Source organism: Stegodyphus dumicola, chromosome 11 (genome assembly GCF_044657685.1).
Source record: "Stegodyphus dumicola isolate Sdum_Otavi_A_Nest chromosome 11, ASM4465768v1".
Lineage (NCBI taxonomy): Eukaryota > Metazoa > Arthropoda > Arachnida > Araneae > Eresidae > Stegodyphus > Stegodyphus dumicola.
Genome location: NC_140778.1, coordinates 72,020,532 through 72,048,156, shown reverse-complemented (window position 1 = coordinate 72,048,156; position 27,625 = coordinate 72,020,532). Strand labels below are relative to the sequence as shown.

The 27,625-nt window shown below is 33.3% G+C and overlaps 2 protein-coding genes across 2 annotated transcripts in view; one reads left to right on the top strand and one right to left on the bottom strand.

The window, feature by feature from the left end:
• LOC118197277 (uncharacterized) overlaps window positions 1-27,625 on the top strand; it is a 189,617-nt gene that overhangs the window by 89,999 nt on the left and 71,993 nt on the right. Inside the window, exon 2 of the mRNA XM_085826841.1 lies at window positions 6,320-6,522. Coding sequence (XP_085682967.1) covers window positions 6,320-6,522 — 203 coding nt within the window. The remainder of the gene's footprint in view (window positions 1-6,319; window positions 6,523-27,625) is intronic.
• Window positions 16,858-18,025, bottom strand: LOC118194118 (THAP domain-containing protein 2-like). Its single transcript, XM_085826509.1, has 2 exons — window positions 17,753-18,025; window positions 16,858-16,986 (listed from the first exon to the last, which is right to left on the bottom strand). Exons 1-2 carry the CDS (start codon window positions 17,903-17,905, stop codon window positions 16,858-16,860), a joined length of 282 nt encoding a protein of 93 aa, XP_085682635.1. The 5' UTR covers window positions 17,906-18,025.

Below are 27,625 nucleotides of genomic sequence, written 5' to 3'. Positions count from 1 at the left end.
GCCTTCGCTGAATTACTTCATTTTTTCCCTCCTTTTCTTTTCCCAGAGTAATTACGTCGGGTCGCGATTCTAAACTATTACTGCAACACTGATGATCTAATCTATTAATTCTAATCTCAAAGCAAGATTTAGTTTATGTTAAGGGCAAATAAAGGTCATTCTTAACTATACTTAATATCGTATGAGTGTGATTGATCGATTAACTTGTCTTTTACAACTAGTCTCTCTTAAAAAGTAAATTAACTTTTAACTTCCATTGTTCCATAGTAATAATCACCTACTTTGCTCTAAGAACATGACTTTATTTTTCCAAAATTTTTTCAATCAGTCATATATAAGATTGATATCGGTATAAGATTGATAATCGGTATAAGATTGATAATCTTCGATAGAAACAATTTATTATTATCGCTGTTGCTACATAATTTCCGAAAAAAGATTGAGACGGATAATTTTCAAAAGAAATCATTAATTATTTTAGCCTATTACAATTCATAAAAAGAGAGTAATGCAGAATATTATTTTTAAGGAAAAAATTATGTTAAGATTAGGTGAGAGTTAATATTGAAGGAATGAATTTTTGTTAAAAAAATTTTATAATTAAATTTCATTAAAAAAAACATTTTAAACGAAAGAGCAATGCGCGAAATACACCTTGCACAAAGAAAGGGGGAGGACATTTCCCATTCTAATCGGTAAGATTGATAAAATTTATCTTGCGTATTTTATATATATGCTACATTTATCTATCGCATTGTTCTGAAATACGACACAAAATCAGACTTTTTCTGAAATGACACACCGATTTTATTTCATATTTCGGTTCTACTACTCAAATAATGCCGAAGGACTAAGTTTTGTAAAAAAGAATGAGTAATTTTTAAAGAATTAAATCTCAAAACTTCTCAATGTTAATTGAATGTCGTATACATTTTTTTAATATCTCTTTATTTAATTTACTTGATTCTCTCTTTCACAGTTCGGAATTTAAGTTCAATTCAAATAAAATTCGCAGAAATTTTCTGATTTATTTTTAAAATCTGTTTTTTTTTTTTGGTAATTTTTATGAATTTTTCGAAAACATTTTAATATTATAACATCTAAAATTCTTACCATTTTCTTAAAATAGATGTATTTCTAGGCACACCTGCAAAAATGAGAGTTTTTTTTTGTTCAGAATTTCTCAAGATATACGTGAATTTATTCTCACTTTTTGGCATATTTCTTATAAATGATAATAATGCCAAACGTGATTTAGGCACTTTCTAAAAATTATTTGAAAGACTGAACAATACATCTTTTTACTTTCTTGTACGAAGTGAAGGAAGTATCTTAATCGCGAACAATTTCGGGTATCGTAACCAAATCTAATCGGCGCCGTCGTGCAAATGTCTAGCGAGACCCTTTATGCAGCGACGATATTAAAGGGAAACTGCTTATGGTTAACACTTAAAATGAAGTATTATTAACATAATAATATTGTTACTTATTTTTTCTGACGTCAGTCGTTGCGTTATTTTCTTTCTTCACGGGGTTTGTAGATTTGGAGTGAATAACGACGGCACTTGATGAAGTATCGAAACACACTTTATTTAGCTAATATTAATCAGGACAGCTCCAAAGTCACGTTTTACAGTCGTCGAAGATCTACTATACACTCGCTGGAACAATCAGCGACACTGCCTTCAGGTTATCAGGCTATAGCGGTGAAGTGACATTAAAAACACATAATAATTTATGCATATTGAAACACATTGTTTTAAAAATGATGTCAAACGCCATAAATTTATTTCAAATAAAAATGCAAAATTAAATTGAATTTTAATATTTAGAAGCCATAAATAATATTTAAAGCACGGAATTAATAAAACGCATTGTTTTTTTAATAAAATGACAACAAAGTATCGGTTACCATAAATAACTTGTCCAGCAATGGGTTTGCCATAAGTCGTATCGCTCGCCAAAATCCGTGCAACCGTCTACCAAAGTAGCACCCATTTCTTTTATGCAAGTGTGTACAACACAGACTGCTGCGGGCTCTGTATTTTTTACAACACTTTGGTCAATGACTCTTAACAGAAATGTTCAGTTGTATATTTTCTGTCTCACTACGAAATGGCTTTTACTTAGTTCTGAAAAGATTTTATCCTAATCAACTTGACATTTATACTGATATAATATTGAAAATATAAACTGCTGAATTTATTGCGATTTTAAATTCTAGATCATTAGTTAGTTCAACTGTAACTGTAACTGCATAGTTAGTTGAACACTGTCGTGCTCTGTCTACTTTGTCTGTCTGTCTGGCTTATTCTAGGAGGATCGAGCCCCATCGGTGTTGGAACAATGTTGCCAGAGCGTGCGATCTTTCGTTATTTTGCGACTTTTGACTGACTTGTGCTTCTAAAATTTTATCTTGCGATCTTCATCATTTCCTTATGCTATTTTTTGCGACTTCAAAGACTGTTTTTTTAAATATGTCGTGAAATGCTTACATGTTAAAATAATGTATTATTTAAAAATAATTTACTATATTAAGAAACGTTTATTCAGGCTTAAATAGAAGTTGGCATCTGGGAATCCTGTTTACATGTGGGCTTTCCTTTTCAAAGTTGCACAGCCTAACGCCGTTATAGCGAGAAGGCTGAAGGGGGGAAAGTGAGAAAAAAAAAATGCTTCAGGACCTCTCACCTTCCCCCCTCATCCCCCGTACGTTTTCTTTTCTCATATGTAACTGGAATAAGAGCCGGTTTCCTTTAAAAAGTTCTCTACGAAGGCATCCCTTACTCTTATGCTTTGCCTTAATCAAACAACTTAACATAATATGAACTTCTAAATATCCCGCATTTCTTTAATTTTAGGAGCAGACCTGGAAGTTCCTTAGCCAATGCGATGCTTTAAGTAGCACACGTGACAAACAGTCACAACCGCTTCTGCACTTTCTAGCCTACACTACATGGGACTTTGTTCAAGACTTATGGTGTGGTGTATTTAATTATGGCAAAGCACACTAGGGCTAGCTGCCTAAGGGAGGGATGCTTTCGTGGAAGACTTTCTAAGGGAAACTGGCTCATATACACGTTACATATAGGGAAAATCACGAAAACACCCATGCAGCCAGCCCGTTCGCGGGATTCGAACCTCGGACCGAACTACCAGTGTTCAGCGACTTTACCGCTCTGCCGCTGGTGGGCGTTCAAGACTTATGAAATTATCACTCTTCCTTAGGGGACGCATAACTTCAAGCGTCATAATACGTCAAGTAAAAGACCCAATAATCTCAGCAAGTAGTCGTAAGTGGAGTTGGGAGAGAGTGAATTAAAAGAAAGGTGCTGCCACTACCCGACAGATTCTTTTTTTTTTTTTTTTTTTTCGTGCGCTAGCATTGAACAAAACGTTAAGTTTCTTAGCCCAAAGGGCGTTAGCTCAGAAGGACTATTAATTTCGTTTTGGCATTTTGCGTGGATTCACCATAAATGGCGTCCGACAATCGGTCCAGAACGGAAATATAGAAATGTCTCCTTTTTTTTTTCGTGCAAGGTGTACATAGATATGGGTGTTGTATGTGTAAAAAATAAAATTTCAGTACTGAAATCCATTTAGAAGAACCATTATTACATCGCTACTATAAATGTCAAGGCAAAATTTATCCAGAAGAACCATTTTTCATAATAAAAGTTAAGTAACCAAACTCTGCACAATATAAATGCTGCCTGTGAAAAAAGCAAAAACCTTGCAGCGTTATAAGGTTCAGTAAATGAAAACAAACAAAGCATTTTTATTCTCGGTTCTACGCCTTAGAATTGGTTCCTGTGGTTTTTCCTCATGCTTGCTAAGGGTGTGTCAATAACAAGAGTCTCCACCTTCAGCCTTCATCCAAACTGGTTCAAAATCGCCAGGAATTGTTATACATATTTTCAATATTTTAATTAAAAATTCCTTCTTTAAAAAACACTACAACTGGACTGAAATAGACAACAATGTATTGTTCAGAATTTATGCTTTTACTTCGATAGTTTAGAATTTGTGTACTTTGATATAATGCCTTTTGATATACCTAAACGATAATCTGATTTTATTTATTGAATATTATCTCAATAACCAAGATATTTTGCAAACGTTCGAGATAAATAAATATTTTAAGCACTTTTGCCAAAGCGCTTGATTTAATTTTATAATTGGGAAAAGAAAAAAATAATCTGAAAGCTTTTAAATTTTATTTTACGCCCAGAAGGGCGTTTTCTTAACATTTTGCCTTTATTTATTAAAATTCATGTCCTTCGCACTTAAACTATAAAATTCAATTCAATAGCAGTATCACAAAATAATTTTAAAAGAGGATATCTTTAGAATTTCAAATACACAGTCTCGCGCGCTGCATATAAAAATGTCTTTTTTTTTTTTTTTTCCTTACAGTGTTGCCATTGCTCGCTTTGAAATCGTTGCTCTTTGGTAACCAAAAATTCGTTAAAGTTTAACAAAATATGAAATAGATTATAAAACAAAATCCAAATTCCAAATTTGAGTTTCCAGATGCCCATATTGGAGTGGAGGTCTACGTTGTTCAAAACTTGATGTCTCTAGGTGCCATTGTTTTTTCACAGTGCTAGAAATATAGTTACATTCATGCAGATTTTTCATTATTTAACTTCTTTAAATACAATGCAGGGTTGTAATATTTGGTGACACCATTTTGAAAAGTGAAACGCCGTTTTATAGAGGAGGACGCAAAATTCCAAAACGAAATTGATAGCCCTTCTGAGCAAATTGCCCCTTTGGGCTAAAAACAAACAGAAAAAGAATATGTGTGCTGTGGAAGCAGTCAACTGATTAATATTCATGTTTAAAGTGTATTTAGTGTTGCCACATTCTTTTAATATTCTCTATACAATTTAAATTTGATTTGGAAATTGATGAAAGTATCCGGATTTGCTACGAACATCTTCACATGTAAAAACTGTTATTGCTTGAATTTGTGAAAAAGCTTTCTAAATTTTTGGCTAATCCTTTTTTACTATTCATGTATGTTTTGTACGAAATCTTAACACACAAAAATATTGACTCAGTATTTGAAAACACTGGAATATTTCAAATTCTTTAATTTATTATTTTGTATTTTGAAGCTGTGGATGGCAACGATTTGTAAAACAATTTAAAATTGAATTCTAAGTTTTAAAACTTTTACTTTGGGAAACGTGTTAAATGTTATTTTTAGTCCAAAGGGCAATTTCCCCAGAAGGACTACTAATTTCGTTTTGGCATTTTGCGTCGATTCACAATAAGCGTTGTTTCATTTTTCAAATTGTTACCACCGAATATTATCGCCCTGTATTATATTTAAAGAAATTAAATAATGAAGAATATGCATGAATGTATGTATGTGTCTAGCACTGTGATAAAACAAAGGTACCTAGAGCCATCAAAATTTGAATAACGTAATCTTTTATGGAATATGGGCCTGTGGGAGCCCTAGTTTGAATTTGAAATTTGTTTTATTATTGATTTCGTATTTTGTAACACTTCAACGGATTTTTGATTAGCAAGCTAAATGATTTCAAAGCGAGCAATGACAACACTTTACCGGGGGGGAAGAACCCGCGAGACTTCTAAAGATATGCTCATTTTAAATTTTTTTGCGATATTGTTGTTGAACTGAATTTTATGGTTTAAGTGCGAAGAACATGATATTTAATAAATAAAGGTAACAAACAAAATGTTAATAAAACGCAATAACAAGTAATTTGACGTAATTTAAAATCTAAAATCTTTCAGATTTTTTAAAATTTATTTTAAATTGTGAGTATTAAGGTTCCAGTAATACAATCAATAGGGTGTTAATATTAATATCTAATCTTATTATTTGTAATCTGCGAACTTTTTTTATGTAAGTTTTTTGATATTATGAGATGAATGTGCTTTAAGTAATGAGTTGCATCCGTTAGTTATTATTTCCAGTTTTCCAGCAGTGACATCAGCATCTTGGTTATTATGATTCAGAAAGGCGAGGAGAAAAAAATTGAAGAAAAAAAAATGTGAGAGATGTTGACGCACTTAACTGATGAAGATTTGCATTTACAAGTAATGTTTTCGAAAATAAGAGTAATCAAAAACAATCTGAGAGAGAGAAATCATTGACCAATAAAAAATTTAGTTCTCTCGGTGCGCTTGTCGAGTATTCGATATGGATTACTGGGGACTGAAAACAAAAACACTAACCCTTTTTCAAAATTTGTTTTGCGAAGTGATGTACTTTCAAACTGAATTTTAAATACTTTACCTGTCGCACTCGCACTCAGTCTTTTTTGTTGTTTCATTTCAGATAGGCCGGTTGGTGATCGTTCTGCTATGGATTACCTTAGTTGCTTCCAGTCCCACCAGGTGGCGTGCCTACACAAGTAGCAGTTACTATTATACAGACTATACATTCCCAAAGCCTCAGGCCAAACATAAATTTGTTCCGGGACCTCAGTATTGCCCAGACACCGGGAGGACAGTTTGCAAGGGAGTGCGCAACTACCCAGAGTAAGATATTATTAATTTATTTATTATTTTTTATTTCGAAAACACCAATTTCTTCTTTTTGTAATTTCGCAAGAAGATTTTCTTTGCATATTACATATTAAGAATGCTTTTGACGATTACTTCAGATAACAGTCATTTGTTGTGAGTAAACTTTTGAAATTCGTGATTTTCTACCTTCCTATTTAAATTTCAGCCATTTTGTACTAAAAAAAATATTTTTACTTTTCCTTACATTTCTTAAGGAAAAGTATCGACATACATAAAATGCTATTTGTTAAGCTAGTCAGTGGTAAACACTCTCTAAATCACACATTGCTAAATACAATCGTGCACAATTCTTGGGTCGCCAATGTTTATTAAGGGATTCTCTAAATGTTTTGTTCATAATGCCCCCCTTTTTTGTCTCCCAGCACATTCTAGGTATTATTTTTAGGCCTGGGTTATATCTGTAGATCCTTGAAGAAATTTTAGCCTTTGTGTTGCTAAATGTACTGGCTTATGTGAAATAAATGTTCTATAAGTGCTTCGATATAAGGCGACGTGGAAGATTTAGCTATATTATTGCAAGAAGTTACGAACAGTGGTGTGGTAAAACGCACTGCAAAGAGAAATCTCCTGTCTTTAGACATGTCTATCAGTACGATTCGCAAAATTTTGCAAAGCATTCTGCAATGCTATCCATTCAAAATTACGCGCTTCCTGCTGACCTGCCAACACTCAAAGCTTTCGCCCTAAAAGTTTTGGCCAAGGAACATTTTACGAACTGACGAAGCTCATTTCTATCTCTAAGGTTCTGTTGATACTTAAAATTGCAAAATATGGGCAACAGATAATCCATTATGCCCACTCCACAGCTGCCTCTTCATTCTGAAAAGATCACTACGTAGAGTGGATTTACGGCAGCGTTTATCGTTCGCTCGTTCTGTTTCGAAAAGACAGGTCCTGCGGTTTCTGTTACCTGTATTATCAACGACAAATGGTGGGAATCACCATCGCGCAACCAGATCATTCCAGCCTTCAACAACGTGCACATGTGGGGGTATCACAAACTGTATGCAAGATTACGTTCCTCCACACACTGCAAGATGCTCCTGAATGCTCCTGAATATCTGTTTAGGAAATGACGGAATTATCAGCCGTCATTTTTGTACAGCCTGGCCTCCAAAATTATCTGAACTTAATCCTTCTGACTTCTGGCTTTGGACTTACCAGAAGAATGTTGTTTATGGGCGGTGTGATTGCGAACTTAGCTGAACTGAAGACACGCACTACGCATGATATTCATAGCACTAGCACAAATACAACACCTAATGGAATAATCCGATCCCTAGACTAATATTCGTCCTAACACCGGTATGTAACATTCACCCTGAGCTATCCGACAAGACGACTCCACGCATCGCCACGCACGCCCTTCCCCATGGAGGGCCAGAGGAAGCCCCCGTGATGGGGTGCCACCCGCAGCTTGGTTGCTGCCCCTCCAGCACGTCAAGGTGGACCCACCGCGCAGATACGCCCTAGAGCTACTAGAGATACAGGCTGACTCGTCAGCCATTTTGAATCTAAGCTTTAGGGTTGCAATTTAGGTGTGGAGCGGCAACTTTGGCTCTTTAGCGCTGTCCGCTAAAATTTAACATTCTAGAGAATCCAAACTTCAGCTTTTTTCTGCACTCCTATAAAGATGTGTGGCTTTTTCCCCTTCTTTTATCTGAAGTGCAGATTCTTTCTCGTATTTTTTTTTAATTGCCAAATTTATCGTATGATTCAAGTTATTTTAAAAGTTTCTAAAACATTTTCACATATCATATTTCAAATTTGTATTTTTAGTTAAAAATACTTTCTTTTTGAATTCCTTTATTGAATTTTCAATTTTTTCTTTTAAATACACGCATAATGTTATTTATCTCAAAATGTATTTTTTGACAAGAGCTTTCCCTCAACCACATTCTTAATATGGTTGAGGGAAATCCCTCAACCTCCATTAATTTAGGACAAGATTTAATCTTTAATTCTTGTTTTTTATTTTTAATACGATGTTATTTGAATTTTGCTCACATGGAATCAAACGTCTATTACTGTAGCAAATTTGTTAAAAATGTTATTTTGTGTGTGTTTCCAGAAAAAGCTGCTAAACACTTTATGATTTTAAATACTGATTCAGGATATACACCTTTAAATTATAATGCTTTTAGAATGAAGTGCAGAATGCTATAAAAATTACTTCAATGCTCAGATGACTGTGGGATTCATAGATTTAATAGAGTAAAAAATTCCATTAAATATATATATATATATAATAATAAAGAACAACAATATATATACGATATAGCTAAAAACATATATAGCTAAAACCGTATATATCTAAAAACAATATTAAAATAATACACACACAAGTAAATAAAAATAAAAATAATACCTTTACATACAGAATTTACAGATACTATTTACTTATAAGTTTATTTGTTGTTGATAGTTACTTTTTATTACACTTGGAAAAATTATACTTACATACATATGCTCTTAATATTACACGTATCTGAATATTTAAATGATAATTCCATAACATAATAAGATTCAATCTATATCACAGCAAAGACAATACTTAAATCACAGTTCTTTTTATTAATTAATTTGCATAAGTAAAAACATAAAAATATTATTGAGCTTCAAATCTATAAAATAAGTCCTCTAGTAACAAACATATGACAAACACATATAGTGAAAATAAAGATAAATAAATAAAAATGTTTTGCTTTTTTGTCTAATGTAGTGCAATTCTGTCTATTATATTCAAATTTTATTAAAACATACTGCAGTAATTGAATTTTTTCCATTATACATCAAACAGCTTTATATAGAATGATATTATATTAGTTTTACTTTTAAAACTATTGGGTTGGTGGGAAAGTTCTGTCGTATTTTAAAGAAAATATTTGAATTCATTTATAAAAATATGTGTTTAATATTAATCAATTATATATGCTCCGTTATTTGTTACAACCTGTTGCCATCTTCCAGGTAACCTGTAAATTCCTGTTTTGTAGAAGTTCTCATCCATGGAGTTAAAATAGTCAGCAACTGCCTTAGAAACACTTTCAAAAGACTTGAATTTTTTTCCCGTTAGATAATTTTGCAGAGATCTGAACAGGTAATAATCAGAGGGTGCAATGTCAGGTGAATACGGGGGGTGACTAAGGATTTCCCATCCTAACGCATTCAGTTTTTGTAGTGTCACCACTGCAGTATGCGGGCGAGCATTATCGTGATGGAACACTATTCCTTTTCTGGACGCTAATGCTGGCCTTTCTTCTTTGATAGCTGCATTCAATTTATCCAGCTGATTGCAGTACAGATCCGCGTTGATATTTTTTCCCTGTTTCAGCAACTCGTAATACACTGGACCTTTCCTGTCCCACCACAAACAAAGCAGTACTTTTCGTTGATGGATACTTGGTTTTGGAACTGTTGCTGATGATGTTCCTGGTTTGCAGTAAGATTTTTTTCTTTTAATAAAGTAAAGAATCCACTTTTCATCTCCAGTAACCAGCCTGTCCAAAAACGGCTCCACATTGTGTCTAATCAGATGTGATGAACATATTCTTACACGATCAGACAAATTCTTTTCCGTTAATTCATGTGGAACCGAAACACTTTGCTTTAACACAAACCCAAGAGATTTAATGTGATTTCCAACAGTTGTATGATGAATGCCAAACTCTTCTGCAATTTCTCGACTTGTTAAATGTGGATTATTTTCCAACATGGATCGCAAAACATCATTATTGATCTTGGATGGTCGTCCAGATCGAACACTTTCTTTGAGGCTCAGGTCCCCGGAACGAAATTTGCTAAACCATCTTTGACAAGTACGAACATTTACAATATCTTTTCCAAATACCGCACATAAATTTTTACATGCAACAGATGCGTTGCTTCCTTTTTGGAATTCATATAAAATGCAGTGTAATAAATGCACTTTATCTGCCGACATGTTTTTCCCTTTAAATATTACAAGTAAATGATGAATGGTAAAAAAGGGCACCTTTTATATTATACAGCAGCTAAGAAAACAAAAACAAAAAAAAAAAAAAAAAAAAAAAAATCCGATTAACTCACTAGCCAGATGTTTTTTTTTTTTTTATTTATTTACAAGAAAAATCACCTGCCTATTTAAAATACGACAGAACTTTCCCTCCAACCCGATAATATAATATAATTAATTGTCATTTATATGCGGAGATGTCTGAATAAATGCAAAAAACCATCTGAATAAATCTTAGCCAACACTATTCAGATAGTATTCTTGTTTTCAAGGTATATAATTTTTATTTTGTTCTTTTTCCATTAAAGGAGCTAACCTAAGAGACTTATTTCATTTATATATATCTCATTGATATATTATAAATATAGCTTAAACATGTTTTATGTGCATACTCAAAGGGGTGGGAAGTAAGCCTTGATTCAAAATCTGTTTTAAAGCAATAAGTAAATAAATAAAATACACTGGTTCTATTAGAATGTCAAAAAATACTGTTATGTATTCTATAAACAAATCCAAATTATCACATCATATTACATAACCCTGGTACAAAAGAAGAAATGTCGGATTAGGAACATACTCTATTTATTTGGTAACAAAGAAGAGTAAAACATATGCAACATCACATTATAAAAAATCCTGCAAGCCATTACAATACTATAAGACATTGATTAGTAAGGTAAACATCAGTTGATCATTCTTTCACAACAGCAATAAATGTTTCATTCAAAATTCCTAATAACATGCCAAAACAGATTCACAATTGATGCCTCATTTAAGGTCACACAAAAGTAAATCCGATTTAGCTGACTATGAGATCTTCTATTGTAGAGGACTTTGTAAGGAGAACTGGCTTGTACTCACATTACACATGGGGAAAACCCACAAAAAAACCAACCATGCAGCCAGCCTGTTCGGAAATAGAACAGAAGATGGAACTCCCAGCATTAAGTAACTTTAACCATTCAGCTGTTGGTGGGCCTAGTTATTATTCGAAGAGACAAGCAGCAATTTTTCAGTGACAACTACTCTACTTTTTTACAGACAGAACTGAACAGCAAAAACTTCTTAAACTCTTGATTAAATTCTAATTTACTTTCTTCCTTTTAAAAGCAGGAGATGCAAAACTTTGCCGCTGCTGCCTTTTATTTTGAAGAAGCTTCTTGAGACCAATTCCACGGGCAGTCAAATAATATTTTATTATCTTTATTTTGATATTGCAACAGGAGGGAATATTTACCTCGCCTGCTTTCTTACAAATCATATTAACAAATTCCACATCCATAATTACATTTCCATGTATTATTTCGTTTCGAAAATTTTGAATTATTTTTTCACACAGAAGGCACAATTTAAAAATTTCTGGAGAAGGACATTTAAGCCCACCTAAATTTGCAAAATTAATTATGTACTGCTTATTTTCATCAATGGAAGGAGTATTTTGCTCACAAACTAAGAGAAACTGTGAGCATGAATTACAAGCATTTTTCAAAACAGAATTTATTGCAGCTCCTGCAATATAACAGACGTTATTTTCCTCACTAAGGGTGAGATTCTGTAGAGATACGTCAGAAACTTCTGGTATGGTAACAGGCTCTAAAGCGTTTTTCTCCTTCGGAAATTCAAATTCATCTTTCGCATAGTTTAATAAATAAATATCTGAATCAGTAGCATAACTGGAGTTCTTAATGTGAGATATAAACTGAGATAAACAGATAAGCTTTAATGCTTTCACAGCTTGCAAAGCACTTGGCCTCAAACCAGCTTTTCTGCGTATCTGAGAAAATACATTTTCTAGAGCATCTTGTGTCAATCTGCTGGTCAAAATAAACTGAAAATCATTCAGAAAACAGGCCTCTGCTAACTGTATGGCTGATAAAGTAGAGAGAATCAAACCAGTATGTAATGGTTTCCACCCTTTACCAATTTCTATAAGCTGTATAACATTAATAAATTCAAAAAGTAACTCAATTTTTTTGCTTTTATTTGTCACAGAAATTGAGTTCTTTCTACATCTAGAGGATAGCATTTGAAACCACTGACATATAAATCTTATCCACCATACTGTTGTAAGAGCATTAGGGCTTATCTCTTTTAAAGCTACTGCCTTCTCCAATCCCACAGCTGTTTTAATTAAAAAAAAACCTCACAGCAGAAGCAACATTCATTTTATCAAAATGTGAGGGGAAGAGGTCTTCTTTACTGAGATGATGCATAGTTCTCAAACCATAATTTTGGTTTGTTTCAGTAAACCAGATATCTTTTAATAAATCCTGCAGATACATGCAAAGTAATGAAATTTTCTTTACTGCAAACATAACTGGGCAGTTTTATACTATGATTAAGAGTTGCAGACCAGAGACTTTTTAAAAGATGTGGCACATCTGCAAATACATAAATAATTTTGCCCTTAATTTCAGTAGTGAAATTATTTCTTTGGTTTCGAGAAACAGATATTCGCAAAGAATTCCACAGGCTTCTATTTACTGCTGCCATATCGCTAACAATACCAACAACATTAAATCCAACAGAAATGACAGCTTCGATAACATTGACAACAAGTTGTTTCAGCTGGCATCCTGTTACCTGTCCAGTTATCTCATGGGCAACCACTTGCTTCCATTTCAGCTTCAGACCTCTTAGTAAAATAACTAAATAGTGATTTCCTGCACCCTTTTGATTTCCTAATGTACATTTACCAATAAATTTACGTTTTGAAATATCAAAATCAGGATTGCCAGAAATCTCCATTTCATCCAATGATAAAATACAGTCTTTATCACTAGCATTCATTTTTTCTCCTTTAATTTTCAAAAGTTCAATCATGTCACTGATGACTCCAAAATTCATTTCAAGACCTTGAAGTCTTTTATTTAAAGTGCTGTATGAAGGCACAGGAAAACCTATTCTGTGCAAGTAATTATAACCATGCTTGCCCAAGGCAAATCTAACTTTGAGGCCTTTTATTATTCCCTCATTAGACCATTTTGCAATGCTTGTACGAGGAATTTTCAATATTGCTATTTGTTCATCTGAATGAAATGTTTTCACTCCTTTCAGCAATTCCTCATGCTGTACTTGAAGGTCATGAAGTTGAATTTCAGTGCTATGCCATTTTTTTAAAACATTAATTTCATTTCTTTTGGTTGCTGTAAGTTCTTTCAGTAATATTTTGTTCTGGCATTGCAGAAGCTAGATCAATTCAGTCTGCTGTTTTATAAAAGTCCCTAAAAGAACATCCTGGAATAAAGAAAAAATCTATATGAATAATCATATATAAATCATATATAAGGGGGGGGGAACACAACAAACAAAAAAGATCTGAAAGGTTTCAGATTTTAAATTACACCCAAAGGGGCTTTTTTTAACATTTTGTGTTTTACCTTTATTTATTAAATATCAAGTTTTTGCACTTAAACTATAAAATTCAGTTCAACAGCAATATTGCAAGATAATTTTAAAATGAGCATATCTTCAGAATTCCCGATTCATTGTCTCACGCGCTGGAGATAAAAGTGTCTTTTCTGTAAAACATTGCCATTGCTCGCTTTGAAATCCTCAAGTTTGTTAATCAAAAATTCGTTAAAGTTTTACAACATATAAAATCTATATTAAAACAAATTCCGAATTTCAAATTCGGGCTTCCAGATGTCCATATTCACAGTAGAATTAAGTCATTCAAAATTTGATGGCTCTAGGTACCGTTGTTTTATCAGAATGCGAAAAACATACATGCATTTATGCAGAGTCTTCACTATATAATTTCTTTAAATATAGTACAGGATGATAATATTTGGTGGCAACAATTTGAAAAGTGATGCAGCCGTTTATAGTGTTTCAATACAAAACGAAAACAATAGTCCTTCAGGAACAAAGCCCCTTTGGATTAAATGCCAAACTTAAACAGATAATAAATCCACAAAACAAAAATGAAACTTCCAGGTCTCTTTCCCTATACTGTGGTGGGTTTTTAAATTTGACTCTATTGTTTTCAGCATTTTCTAGATTATTTTTATTTTATTTTCTAATATTTAAAATTCTAATATTTCTAATATTTTCTAATATTTCACTTAAAAATAGATTTTTAAAATTTATTTCCAGCTTTTCAAGGGATCAATTATCTCCATAATCATGAGCAATTTAATAACACAAATTATCAACTTATATCACAGCCTTCACAAATGCTGATGAAATTAATTAAAATTAATTACAATTTGGTTGCAAGATGAGACTAAAGGTTGTTTTTTTTTTTGCAACTATTGATGAAATTAATTACATTCCTTTTACCAAAAAATTACTTTATACAACATTTTAAATGTATATAAGGAAGCAATTTAATTATACATTAGTTATCAACTTACATCAGAGCCTTCACAAATAGATGGTATTTCATTGCAAAAGGAGGCTAAAGGCTGTTCTTGCAAACAAATGTACACAAAGAATTTGTAAATGCTGATGAAATTAATTACATTCCTTTCCCCCCCCCCAAAAAAAAGTTTATAGAAACGTTTTGTATAAGCAAGCAATTTAATAATACACTAATTATCTACTCGTACTTACATGAGATCCTTCACAAATAGATGGCATTTTATCACAAGATGAAGTTGAAGCTTGTTCTTGCAAACAAACCTGAAATATATACATAAGAAATTTAGAAATACAGATAATATAAACTACATTCATTTTAAGAAATAATTATTTTACATAACATTTTATAATTCATAAATAGCTAATAAATTGTTAACACTCAAAATTCAAAAATAATTCCATAGCACAACAGCCAGATATAGTACAGCTGTTTAGGAACCATAAGACAAACAATTTCATATTTCAGAAATCGTATAAAAATTCATCAATATATGTAAAACATATGACATTTAATAGCTGCTCAAATGAAAACATAGCATAGATTCTTTACTAGCAGCTGTTATTTAATCAGATGGTAATGCTAAATGTTGTTGCAAACACACCTGATATGTACTGTAATGTACACATTTGCAACCACTGGTGAAATGAAACAAAGTGCATGATTATGAAGATGTAAACATTTAAAAAAACATAGTACAGTTTACGAATAGATGTTAAAAAACTATTAAAATTTTTTAGAAGTGCAAAATGGCAATTTACATCAAATACTTCAGCAGCAAAATTTATTTCTCCAAAATATGAAGCTGAAGGTTGTGGCAAATGAATCTAAAAGAAATTATAATATATGAAATATGTGGAAGTGAAAGAAATTATAAACTCTGATCGGATAAAAATAAATACAAATAATCATTACCATTTTAAAAGTAACTTTCAACTTATAAAAAAGCATAAATACATTGGACTGTTCATAGCATTCATACTTCTTAAACATAAGTAAATATTACGTTAACACATTTTTAAATTTTAGAAACAGTGTTAATACTTTTTAGAAAAAGTTTATAATACTAAATATTTAATAACTGTTCAAATGAAGACTTACAACAGATGGTTCAACAACAGAAATTGCTTCAGTTGATAAAGGTAAACTGTGCAGCAAGCCACCCTGAAGATGCAAAAATTATGAAACACATATAAGTAAGGATACCTGAAAATGCTGATAAATAAAATATACTTAATGTAATTTTAATAATAAATAATATAAATAATCCTAATAAGTTTTGTAAATTTTTAAACAAAAAATAACAACATTCAGACAAGACATTTAAGACATTAAAATATACATTTAAATCAATGTATTATAACTATATTATTGTATTACTCAAGATTAAAGTTATTAATTTCAACATTATTTCTTTTACTTATACATATTTCTCTCTATTTATCTGGAATACATATTTCTCCATACATATTTCTCTCTATTTATCTGGAATTTAAAATTAAGCAAAAAAGCAACTTTAGTTTAATATAAATTTTGATTTAAACTCTTTTGACTTTGAAGGCAATCAGATACAGGTTTCTTTCTTTTAGGAGCAAATTTGAAGAAACCAGACCCATGTATGACTGTCCTTGAAAAACTACATCAAATTGAGGTTTTATGCCTAATTTTCAATATATGATTATAATAACAAAGTACATACTTAATTATATATATAACAACAGCAAAATTTTAATTTTTTAATCTAATCTTAGGGACTGTAATTACAGCTTTATCACATAATGCCTTAATTTCAATATATTGATTCTTTTATAAAGCAATTTAGTCCATTTGTAATAAAAACGTATTTTTTTATGAAAACCATAAAAATAAAAAACACATACATTACAAAAATTGGATGTAACTGAACGGTGCTTTGGTAAACCAATGCCTTTTAGACGCTGTGGGGGTCAACAGTTGTGGGGGGATTAGGCACATTGAAAAGAGTTGGCACAGCATTGGGCTTGAGTTTTTTATGCCCATCTTGCCTAGAGCATTCAAATTGATTTTCTTCAAAATGTACCTGTATATTTAACAAAAGCATGCATGAAATTTAACATTAAAATCAAAAGCACTAGTATTTAATTACAGTTACATATATTATATTAATTTAAGAATGTAATTTTCTGATAAATTTAATTTTTTTTATGAAAATAGAACAAAATTTTTAAAAAGTAATCATGTTTGTAAAACTACTTAAAACATATTTCCTGCTCACACACTAAAAATAAAGGACCTATAGTTAAAAATACATTAAGATTTACTACTACAATAAAGGATAATAATGGGATCAAAACGATTCATCGAATATTTAAATTAATATTTCTTAAAAATGTCTAAAAATACAGAATATATTTATCTTACTATAAAGAAAAAACAAAATCATTTATTATTTGGATCATACCATCCAGTTTTTAACATTGGCGCCAAATATCCGATTTGGCGACAATACATCAGAATCAAAACATAGAATGCTACTTTAAATCACCAATCGTACAGTAAAATTAAAGAAAAGAAAAGGCACATCAGATTTCTAACTGAGCACAAAGTTTACATGAAATGTATGATACAAATTTTACAAACGGTATAAACTTTTCACGATAACAAAAGAAACAACATGAAACAACGATATTTTACTGCACAAACACATACACATTCCGCAGTTGATTTTGTACTTATAAAATCAGTTGATCGTCAATAAGTGACAGTTAAATGAAAATACATATTTTAAAGTACCAAGAAGAGTAATTTTTCTAACATTCTATGGAAAAATACGAAGCTGAACTTACCTCACAAAGATACGCTCCTGGGCCCGGGATCCATTGATCTCGACGAGAATTAACTATCCATTTTCTTCGTCTTTCTTCATTTCTAGGGAAACGAAACATCCTAAAGTTATTTTTAGACTGATTCGAACAATTTGGTGCAGCACAACCACCCATATTTCTGAAAATTAGGTCGGAATCGATCCACAAATATGTCAACAAATCAGTGCAAATCCAATAGCGAATACCAACAAGTTAGCTTCAAAATGGATGATGATTCAGCTCCCCTTTATAGTAGCCTTAATACGCCCTGATCTATAGTTCGCAGACCATTGCTTCACGCATATTCAGGTTTTGACCTGCAATTCGTTTTTTACCGCCTTTTGAAAATGGAACTTTAATTATAAACATCCTGTACAGTGCAGTGTTAAAACATCCATTAAAAAAATTAAATATATATCCATTAATCTTCTGTTTCTGATTGACTCCTGTCAAAATATTGCAAGAATAATATAAACATAAACATCGTTTCACAAATTTTGTAGTGTGTTCTTTTTTTTTTTTTTTTTTTTAAGTGCTTATTTTATATACTACATAACCAGTGAATCTATTCTCCAAATTAATCAGCTTGAAAATGTACGTAAATTGTTAATAGTACTTTTCTACTAATTATAATATGTCTTTGCTATGTTTTAATTCAATTGCTTTCAATTAAACCTGAATTTTGGCTAATCGCGAATGCTTTCTCTAGTATTAACCTGGCTAATCAGGAATCTAATACTCTAGCTACGCATGTTTTTCTGCTATTAAGTACAACAAGTCTGTCTTCATAAGAAAAGCTCTCGCCGGTTAGTCTGCAGTTGTCTGCTGCCGTAGAAATGAGCCTTGACCCATTTTCCGTAGGGGTGTCTTGAAGATTTACTTTTCAGTTTGCCATCTTGGCTCGTTTGAAGATGAACTGGAAAACCCTTGGTTTGCTCCTATTTGAAATATGCTACCCATATTGCTATAGCGACCGCCACCCGCTAAACACTGCGGCGGGAACTGTTTAGTAGACAGACAGTACAGACTCTAATAAACATTACTGTAAATAGATCAGTACATCTCTAAACGATAGAATTCGCAATATTAAACCATTGACCTTGGCTATGAAACAAGCATGCAACCAGCTGGGTTTTACCTGGATTTGGGACAGCTCTAAGGCGTTGGCTTTATATACACACACATAAGGATTAAAGCCCCGCCGTAATCGGTGAAAAAAATTAAACCCTCAGGAGTATTACTGTAGCTACCATAGCATTTTACTCTTCGATTCCATCGCAGAAGTAGACACTAGTATTAAAAGTTTTCCGACAGGCAGATAGGAGATTCGCCACAATGTGTCAACTGGTGGGAGTAGGAAACATGATATGGAGGGATGCAAAAATCCTTGAAGTCTCTGATATACACAGCAAAGAGGAAATCTGAGTACTAATAGATGATATGGAATTTACGCAATATATGCAGGTGCAATCACAATGCAAATTAATATGCATCATTGCGCTGAATTGCGAGTGGTTGTTTCAAAGGTGTTTTCAATAGCCAGCTAACTAAGCAATATCGGCATAATTAAGAGTTCATAATGTTCCTGAAAAAGTTTTGAGAACTTGCAAGAACAACATCACTGAGTTCAAACTCGCATTAAAAAGTCGGTTGGATTTTTTTTTTGTTTTTTTTTGTTAGAGTACAATGTTCATAGACTTCGAATTATAATGGTCATAGACTTCGTATAAATCATGTATAAGAATATGTATATATAAGAGCAACTCTTAAATACTATATTTCTACTTTCATTGCAATTATCCCACGCATATTACTTTTCCTTCATACATTTTCCATAGATAGCTTTGCTTGGCGCTGATCGTCTGCGATCGCAATTTTTGCATATTACACAGCAAACAAATTTAACTTTTTTAGACAAGGCCCGGTTAATCTGCAACGCAGTTAGTATGTCTCCCCCCTATTAATATTGGAAGTTAACTGCAAAACATTAAATTTAATTGCTTTCTGTTTTTGACGCGAAAGAACGTTTTAAAGAAATTTATAATCTTAAGAAAGATATTTCTGTTTCACTTCCTTGTATAAAGTAAAAGTATTGTAATCGCGAAAAATTTTGGGTATAATATTTTAAAGAAAATATATATTTTGACCGCTCTCGAATTCATTTCAACGATGTTTTTGCATGTCATATGTACGTACTAACAGAATACAGGACTCTTTTTCCCCAAACGGAGTGAAAAATGGACTTAAAATTGATTCAGATGAAATTTTATCGTGACGTCTGTACGTACATGTATATGTATCTACGTATCTCGCATAACTCAAAAACGAGTATCCTCAGAAAGTTGAAATTTTGTGTATTGGACTGCTATAACATGTATTTGTGCACCAATAATTGTATACTCATTTTGTTACCCGACTCGGTGAGGTTAGATATTTTATTCTTATACTCGTATGTAGGTAGATTGTTCATTTTTGGCTTTAAAAGGGATTCAGTTATGTTGTTCTTATGTTTTATGCCTTTCTCTAATCTGCATGCAGTAGTTGTAGAATTATCGAAAATTTAAAAGCTGTTTAAGTGCCACTAAACCTAACGAAATCGCCATTTGTTTACATTTTGGAAACTCATAGTAGAATAGGGAATTAAATGACTTTCTGCACTTTTAGTGTCTTTCTACCGAGTGGGACGAAATGTAAACTTTCAGTTTTGGCCGCTGAAAAATCTGTTTTCTTTTTCGCTGGCCGAATTGGTTGTTTTTGTGTAGAAACTTTAATTTTAATTGTAAAAAATTGTTTTTTTAATTGTTTTAACTGTATTTGGTGTTTTACATTTTTCTGTATTTTAAAATTTTTAACAAAGATGTTTTTGAGTTTTATGTATTTTTGACTTATCGCAAAGTGGGAACTGGATTAATTAAATGAGAAATATATCTGTAATGAAATTCGAGGAAATATGTTTAAATGAAATGCAGCAAAAAGATGTATATTCCGTACAAGGAAGACATGTGACGTCCACCTCAGATTTTTATATTAAGAAAAATGCTTATATTTGAAATAATTAGTCATTCGGCTAAAAAAAGCAATCGTATTTGTTGCCGCTTCACAAATGTCACATAAAAAACAAACGCCTTCTACGATGATATGTAGATTTCAAAAAATTGTGTCAACGATGAGGTGCCAATCCTTAGTTCAAGGCTCGCAATCTGGCAGTAAAATAAACAGTGTGCAATCTCTTAATTTATTCTTTCCGACTGCTAAAATGGCCATTAAAGTTGGAAAATGTAAATTCACTTGTGTTCTAGATCTCAAAACTATTGCCACAGAACGATAAGAATTGTTTAAAACTTTGTACCAAACTTCCAAAATACTTGCTAGATTCGGCCCAAATTTATACTTATTTGTTTAATTACTTTTGAGAGGGTTTCGTAAACATCCTTACTTGTATAATTGCTGCAGTTTTTCCGTTATGAAATTATAATGTACATTTTTATGGTAAATTTATGTTAATTACTAAATTGCATTTAAAGGTTCCTCATTCTATGTTACTAGAACAACTAGTTACGAAAATGGTTTCGAATGTTCTAAATATTGAAACCACAAAATATATTGTTCTTATTTAATTTTTATATATTTAAAGCCAAAAATAACGAAAATTCATACGGACCACTCCCCCCCCCGGCACACTTTGCTAAAATAGAGCATTCTGAGAAATCTTTCGTAAGCCCAAATGATAAAAAGCGAACAAGCAATTACCATTACTTAATACGGGGGGATGTAGTTCCGGTCTCTACATTCCATAGAAAGAATATGTCTTTTTTGGAACCAGATTCTTGTTCTTTATTCCTATTTCTTATCAATCCTTCAGCAGTTTATAAGGTATTTTCTTCCTCCTTTCAGCATGCCTTCGTGGTGTCACGATAGCACACTCGATGCATATTCGAGAAATCTAGATTCTAGATCCGACGAGGGCATTGCTGATATCATCAGTTCTCTACATTCAAAATTATAAATTACACTACATTGGTGCCCTAACTAAAAAGGTAGTGGACACCAGAATTTGGCGACTGGGTCTCCTAATTCCTGGTCACCCTTTCAAAGGGGGAGTATATAAGGTATTTTCTACCTCCTTCCAGCATGCCTTCACGGTGTAACAGTAGCACATTCGGCGCGTATTCAAGAGGTCTAGATGCGAAAAAGCAACCTTGCATCTAGCCCGTTTGCCTGGGCTCGAAGCCGGGTCGAACTACCTATATTCAGCGGTCTTTACTATTCGGCTACTGCGGAGTGCTTCTATGTGATTTGAAAAGCCTTATCAGCATTTCGTATGAATGCAAATTCTAAAGTGATCGAAGATATAATATAAACGGAACTGAAAATGCAGAAGTTCGGCAACGAAACAAATTGAAGCATTTTTGAAAATTACAGAACGCATTTATATATCTGACATAGCTAAAGGAGAAGTTAATAAATTTCAATTGGTGATTGGTTTGTTTGATTTATGTGATTACAGCAAAGCCTCGAGGGCTACTGGAGAAAACCAGGAAAACGCCTAGCAGCCAGTTCGTTCGCAGGATTCTAACCTCGGACCGAACTACGAGTGTTCAGCGACTTCACCGCCCGGCCGCTGGTGGGGCTTCAGTTGATAAATACACGTAAACGAGAGAAAATGGCTCAATGCCCCAAACTTAGATGAAATTAAATAACTCTTTAAACAAGGGGTATGATTTCTGAGAACTAGTAACGCACGGATCACGTGGAAGATAAATTAAACACTTTATGTTTCACGCATTGGCAATATTTGTCTGAGACGAATGAATAATATACACTGAAATGCCACTGAATTAGGGACAGCTAGTCAATAACGAGTTGGGCCTTCTCTGGTCTTTATATTGGCTGCCAAACGACGAAGCATAGATTCAAAGCATTAACGAAACTTAAGCTTAACTTCCAGAAACTTATCAATGGAAGCATAACATCCATTAATAAGCTTCTGGAAGCAGTGTATGGGAATGGCTTACTAAACATCGGATAGAGCTATCTATAATTTAGGTAGACTCGCTAGTGTTGTGTTATGAGATTTCAAACCTTTTCTCAAAACGTCCGAGAGACGCTCTGTAGAATTTATGTCAGGGCTTTTAAGTAGCCAATTTATGACAGAGGATTTAGAAGAACGCTCATCCAACCAGGAAGTAGCCAACCGGGACCTATGAGAGGTGCAGTTATCTTGATGGGATACTCCCTTTCCGTGTGAATGACAGGTCAACATAAATGGATGGAGATGATCGCCCTGCAACTCTACCTACCGAATCATATTGAAGGAGGTTGGTACAAGTACCAAAAATCCCAAACACTGCCAGGAGAAAACATCGCAGACCATGATTAATCAACCATGGCCTTTTACAGTTCCAATTTGCCATAGAGGGTTCATGACCTCCATGAGTCTGACTCCATATTCTCAGCTCCGGAATTAATTAGTCGGAATCGAGACTCATCACTCCTTGCTACTCATTTCAAGTCGATAAGAGTCTATTCTCTGTATTCTCTTGTCCAGGCAAGAAGTCGAGCTCGATGGTATGCATTCAGCAAAGGTACTCTTGTGGATCTACGGCTTCCGAAGTCCATATGGTGAAGCGAGCGTTGCACGATCCTTTTACTGACTGTACGACTGTCACCCTGATTCAGCTGGGTGTTAATTTGAGCTCATGTTTCACTACGTTGACTATGTCGTCTGAGCTGTCTCACACCACACTTGTTCCAAGTTAATTGTCCTTTGCAATTTGCCCGATCGCTAGTTCTTTCCCCCTCCATCCGTGTATTCTTAATATATGCCTGACATTGTCGACCTTAAAACTCCTAGCCTGCTGAGGATTTTGGAAATTGAATGGCCCATGCGTCGAGTGCCTACCGAGATTGAAGCTGTCTAAATCAGAAGTAGAAGTTTTACCCATACTGGTAATTGAAATGACTGATTAACAACAACCATAATACTAGCTGCATGTGCATTTACCACACCTTTCTCACGTGAGTACAATTTAGTGGCACTTCAGTGTATGTACAGCAGCATAGCATAACGACACAAAGATTTTGGGAAGACTCCGCTAAGGATTTATAACACCTGAAATGTAGCAACAAAAATAAACACAAAGCTTACGAAGAAGCTAAACATTTACTTCTCCAAAGCTCGGAAAATTCTGAAAGCGAAATTAAAACGTAAGAGTTTCAGAGACACTCAGAATAAAAGTGGTCTACAGAGGCTGTTCGCACATTTTTTAGACGATTTTGGTAAGCGGTAACAAAACATCGTTTGCTGCAAAAGAAGTAATTGCAATTGTACTATGTTTTTAAAAGTCAAAATTATCGTCTGTGGCTTGAAAGTTTTGTTTTTATTCAAAATGGCGAATTTAACAAAGCAGTGGTTCGAAGGCTACATTTACGCTCTTTCCGAAGAGAAATATGCATACTCCGTTATCCAAAAACGATGTGAGAGTCATGGTTTTGTGATATCTAAAGCGTCGATAGGTAATATCATCAACAAGAAAGGAAAAAAAAACCGTCAAATTGGAGCCTCCAGTGGGACAAAAATTCCAAACAAGTATCCAAGGAAAAAACGGATATCTTCGACTATTGCAAAGGTACGTTGTTTAACGTTAAAAGAAAATTCGCCTAGTCAAAGGACAGTTGAAAAATCATTAAAATGCTCGGTGTCCACTGTAAACAAAATGATAAACGTTGATTTAAATCTTAAGAAAGCGAAAAAACGCAATGTGCATCGTCTTCTTCCAAAGCATATCGCTCAACGCAGGACACGCTGCAGAATTCTATACGAGAAACACTTATGCAAAGAAAAATGGAAAACGATTGTCGCAATAGATGAAGCATGGGTGTATTTAAATGATTGTAACAAAAAAAGAACCATTTATTATCATAAAAGGGGAGAAAAAAATTTAAGAACATGGTTCAAAGAATCGAAAAAAAGTTTTTCTAAGGGATTCATGATTGTTGCTGGTTTTTCTTATTATGGCAAGTTAAAAATAAAGAGAGTGCAAAGAAATGTCAACTCCAAATACTATCAGGAGCATATTTTATTGCCAATTTTTCTGAATAAAATACCATCGCTTTACCCACAGTGCCATCCATCTGTGAGACTCCATCAGGACAAAGCTAGCAGTCACACATCAAAATCCACTGTAAATTTCCTAAAATAAATGGAACAAAAAACTGGTATCAAGGCCATACCCTTCACTGATATCCCTACTAAATCTCCCGATGAGTCACCTATGGATTTTTGTGCTTTCGGACTTTTAAAAACTGCATTATCCAAACGTTCCTAACAGGGCTCTGGAAAGCTGTTCGGGAGGAATGGGGTAGAATACCTCTTCTGCCACTTCAAAAGGCATTATTATCCTGGAAATTGCGGTGTCGAAAGATAGTTCAGAATAAGGGATGTCAAATAGAACATTTAAAACACAAGAATTTTATGTAATTTAGTTTTGTGAATACAATATATATCGTCTAAAAAATGTGTGAACAGCCTCTGTACGGGAATTGAGACATTTTAGACTAAAACTGCTGCTGATTGCAAACACATAGCGGAAGTCACGCAAAAACCTCAACGAAACAAAACAAAAGAATTGCGTAAAAATGTGATAACTCCAGATGTTTCTGCATCCTTCGGCTTCCTTACTAAAAAAACTCCCAACAAGGCATATTACATTCTCTCGTTGCCTTCGAGCTCGACGCTGGCTCGCTGGTCTGCCTACTAATGAACGGCGAGACATGAACCGCTTCGACGTTCATTGATAACCTTCCAACTCTGTCCAAAATGTTGTGCACTGAATTCGAAATTCTTGAGATTTTTAACGTTATCTAATCCTATGGAATTTCGGAGCATTATAAGTTAATTTATTCATCCAAAAATGACATGCCATTACTTTTTTCTGTCCTTTTAGAGATAACAAATTGGTCTAACGGAGGAGTTCTGGTTCAGTGGTAGCGTAGTAATTGACGACTAATGCGAATAATGGAGGATTTGTGTCGTAGACATGTCTGAAGTGCGATGCATTAAGCATGGGAATTTCAAATAAAAGAATTAATGCCCTTGAATTCTTCTTTGAAACTGCATAGAAAAGAGGTTGTTTAATACAAAAAATAAGAATTTTCAGTTTCTTGTTTCCGTGAATTTTTAGCCCAAAATTGACGTTGGCCCCGAATGGGATATTAGTCTCGAAACGGGCTCTATAAACGGCGAATCACTTTTCAAGTTGTTGCCACCAAATATTATCGCCCTGTGTTATATTTAAAGAAATTAAATAATGAAGAATCTGCATGAATGTATGCATATTTCTCGCATAGTGAAAAAAACAAGGGTACCTTAGCCATCAAATTTTGAACAACGTACTCCCCCACCCGAACATGGGCATCCGGAAGTCCCTATTTTGAATTTCAAATTCGTTTTAGTATCTACTTCATACTTCGTAAAATCTTTAACGAATATTTTATTAACAAAACTCAACTGTTTCCAAGCGAGCAGTGGCAACACTGTACGAAATAAAACAGTTTCATCTCCAGCGCTCGAGACTGGACTGTGCATTGGAAGTTCTAAAGATATGTTGTTTTTAAATATTTTGTGATTTTGCCGTTGAGTCGAATTTTATCTGGCTTAAACGCCAAGAAGGTGATATTTAATAAATAAAGGTAACACGCAAAACGTTTAACACATAAAAAGACACATTAAAAAACGCATAAAAACACATAAAAAGTCAAAAAAATGTTTTGTAAAGGCATTTTAGTAAGAAAACTGAACAATGATATGATAAACTGAGAAAAGACTGGGAAAATAAAAAAAAATAATAAATAAATAAAACCCAGAAAAGTGTATGCCAACACTTGGTGATGCATCGGGAAATCTAAACGTACATTGCTATGCTGCTTTTAAAAGCTTGTAATTTTCCTGTTGAGTTGCGTATGGCGCAAACAAAAGAAAAATTATGCTTAATAGTAAAGCTAAAAAGACCAAAAAAAAAAAAAAAAAAAAAAAAAAAAATGGTTTAGTACGAGTGAGTGTAACAGCTGACTGGTACACTATGAACTCAGCAGAGCGTAAAAAAACTTAACAATCCCTTTTGGGAACCCATTAAAATCCGTAACCTTTCAGATTTACTTTTTAAATCTTAATAATATTTCTTTTTCATTCTTTCTCTCTCTCTCTCTTTTCCCCCCCCCCCTTCCTTTTTTAGTTGCTACTATTTCTTATCTAAGAGCCATTTTATATCAAGAAGCAGCAGGTTTTTTTTTTTTAAATTTATTTTATTTTATGTCATAATTTATTTTAGACTATTGAATTTAAATTACACTCACCAGTTGCAATTTTTATATAAACTCCTGTAGGATGAGCGGTAAATTTTTACGACAAAGCCATATAGCCATATATAAAAGCCATATATTTTTACGAATTCTTGTCAGCAAACAGGAGATTCTGATCAATTTATTTCAAGATCAACCCGATCCAACAACGCCAATATCAACCGAACCGCCCTTTGATTTTTTTTTAATAAAAGTCGATAAAAGTTTCTCCGTTCACGGTTCGCAGCTAATTACATTTAGCTGTCATCCATTTAACGAAATTATTCCCACAAAAAAATAAATAAATTGCATGCGCATTTTACGCTAAAAATCTTATAACAGTTAAAAGTGCTTATTGAAAGGGCGTGGTTTTCCGAGAATATATCGGATTTTGTGGCTTCGAAGGTCATGACCACGCCCACCTACAAGCATATACGGTTGTTAACACCCAAACAAGGTTACCGACAGCACTTCATGTTAAGAAGGGATAAAAAAAAACGGGGGGGGGGGACGTTG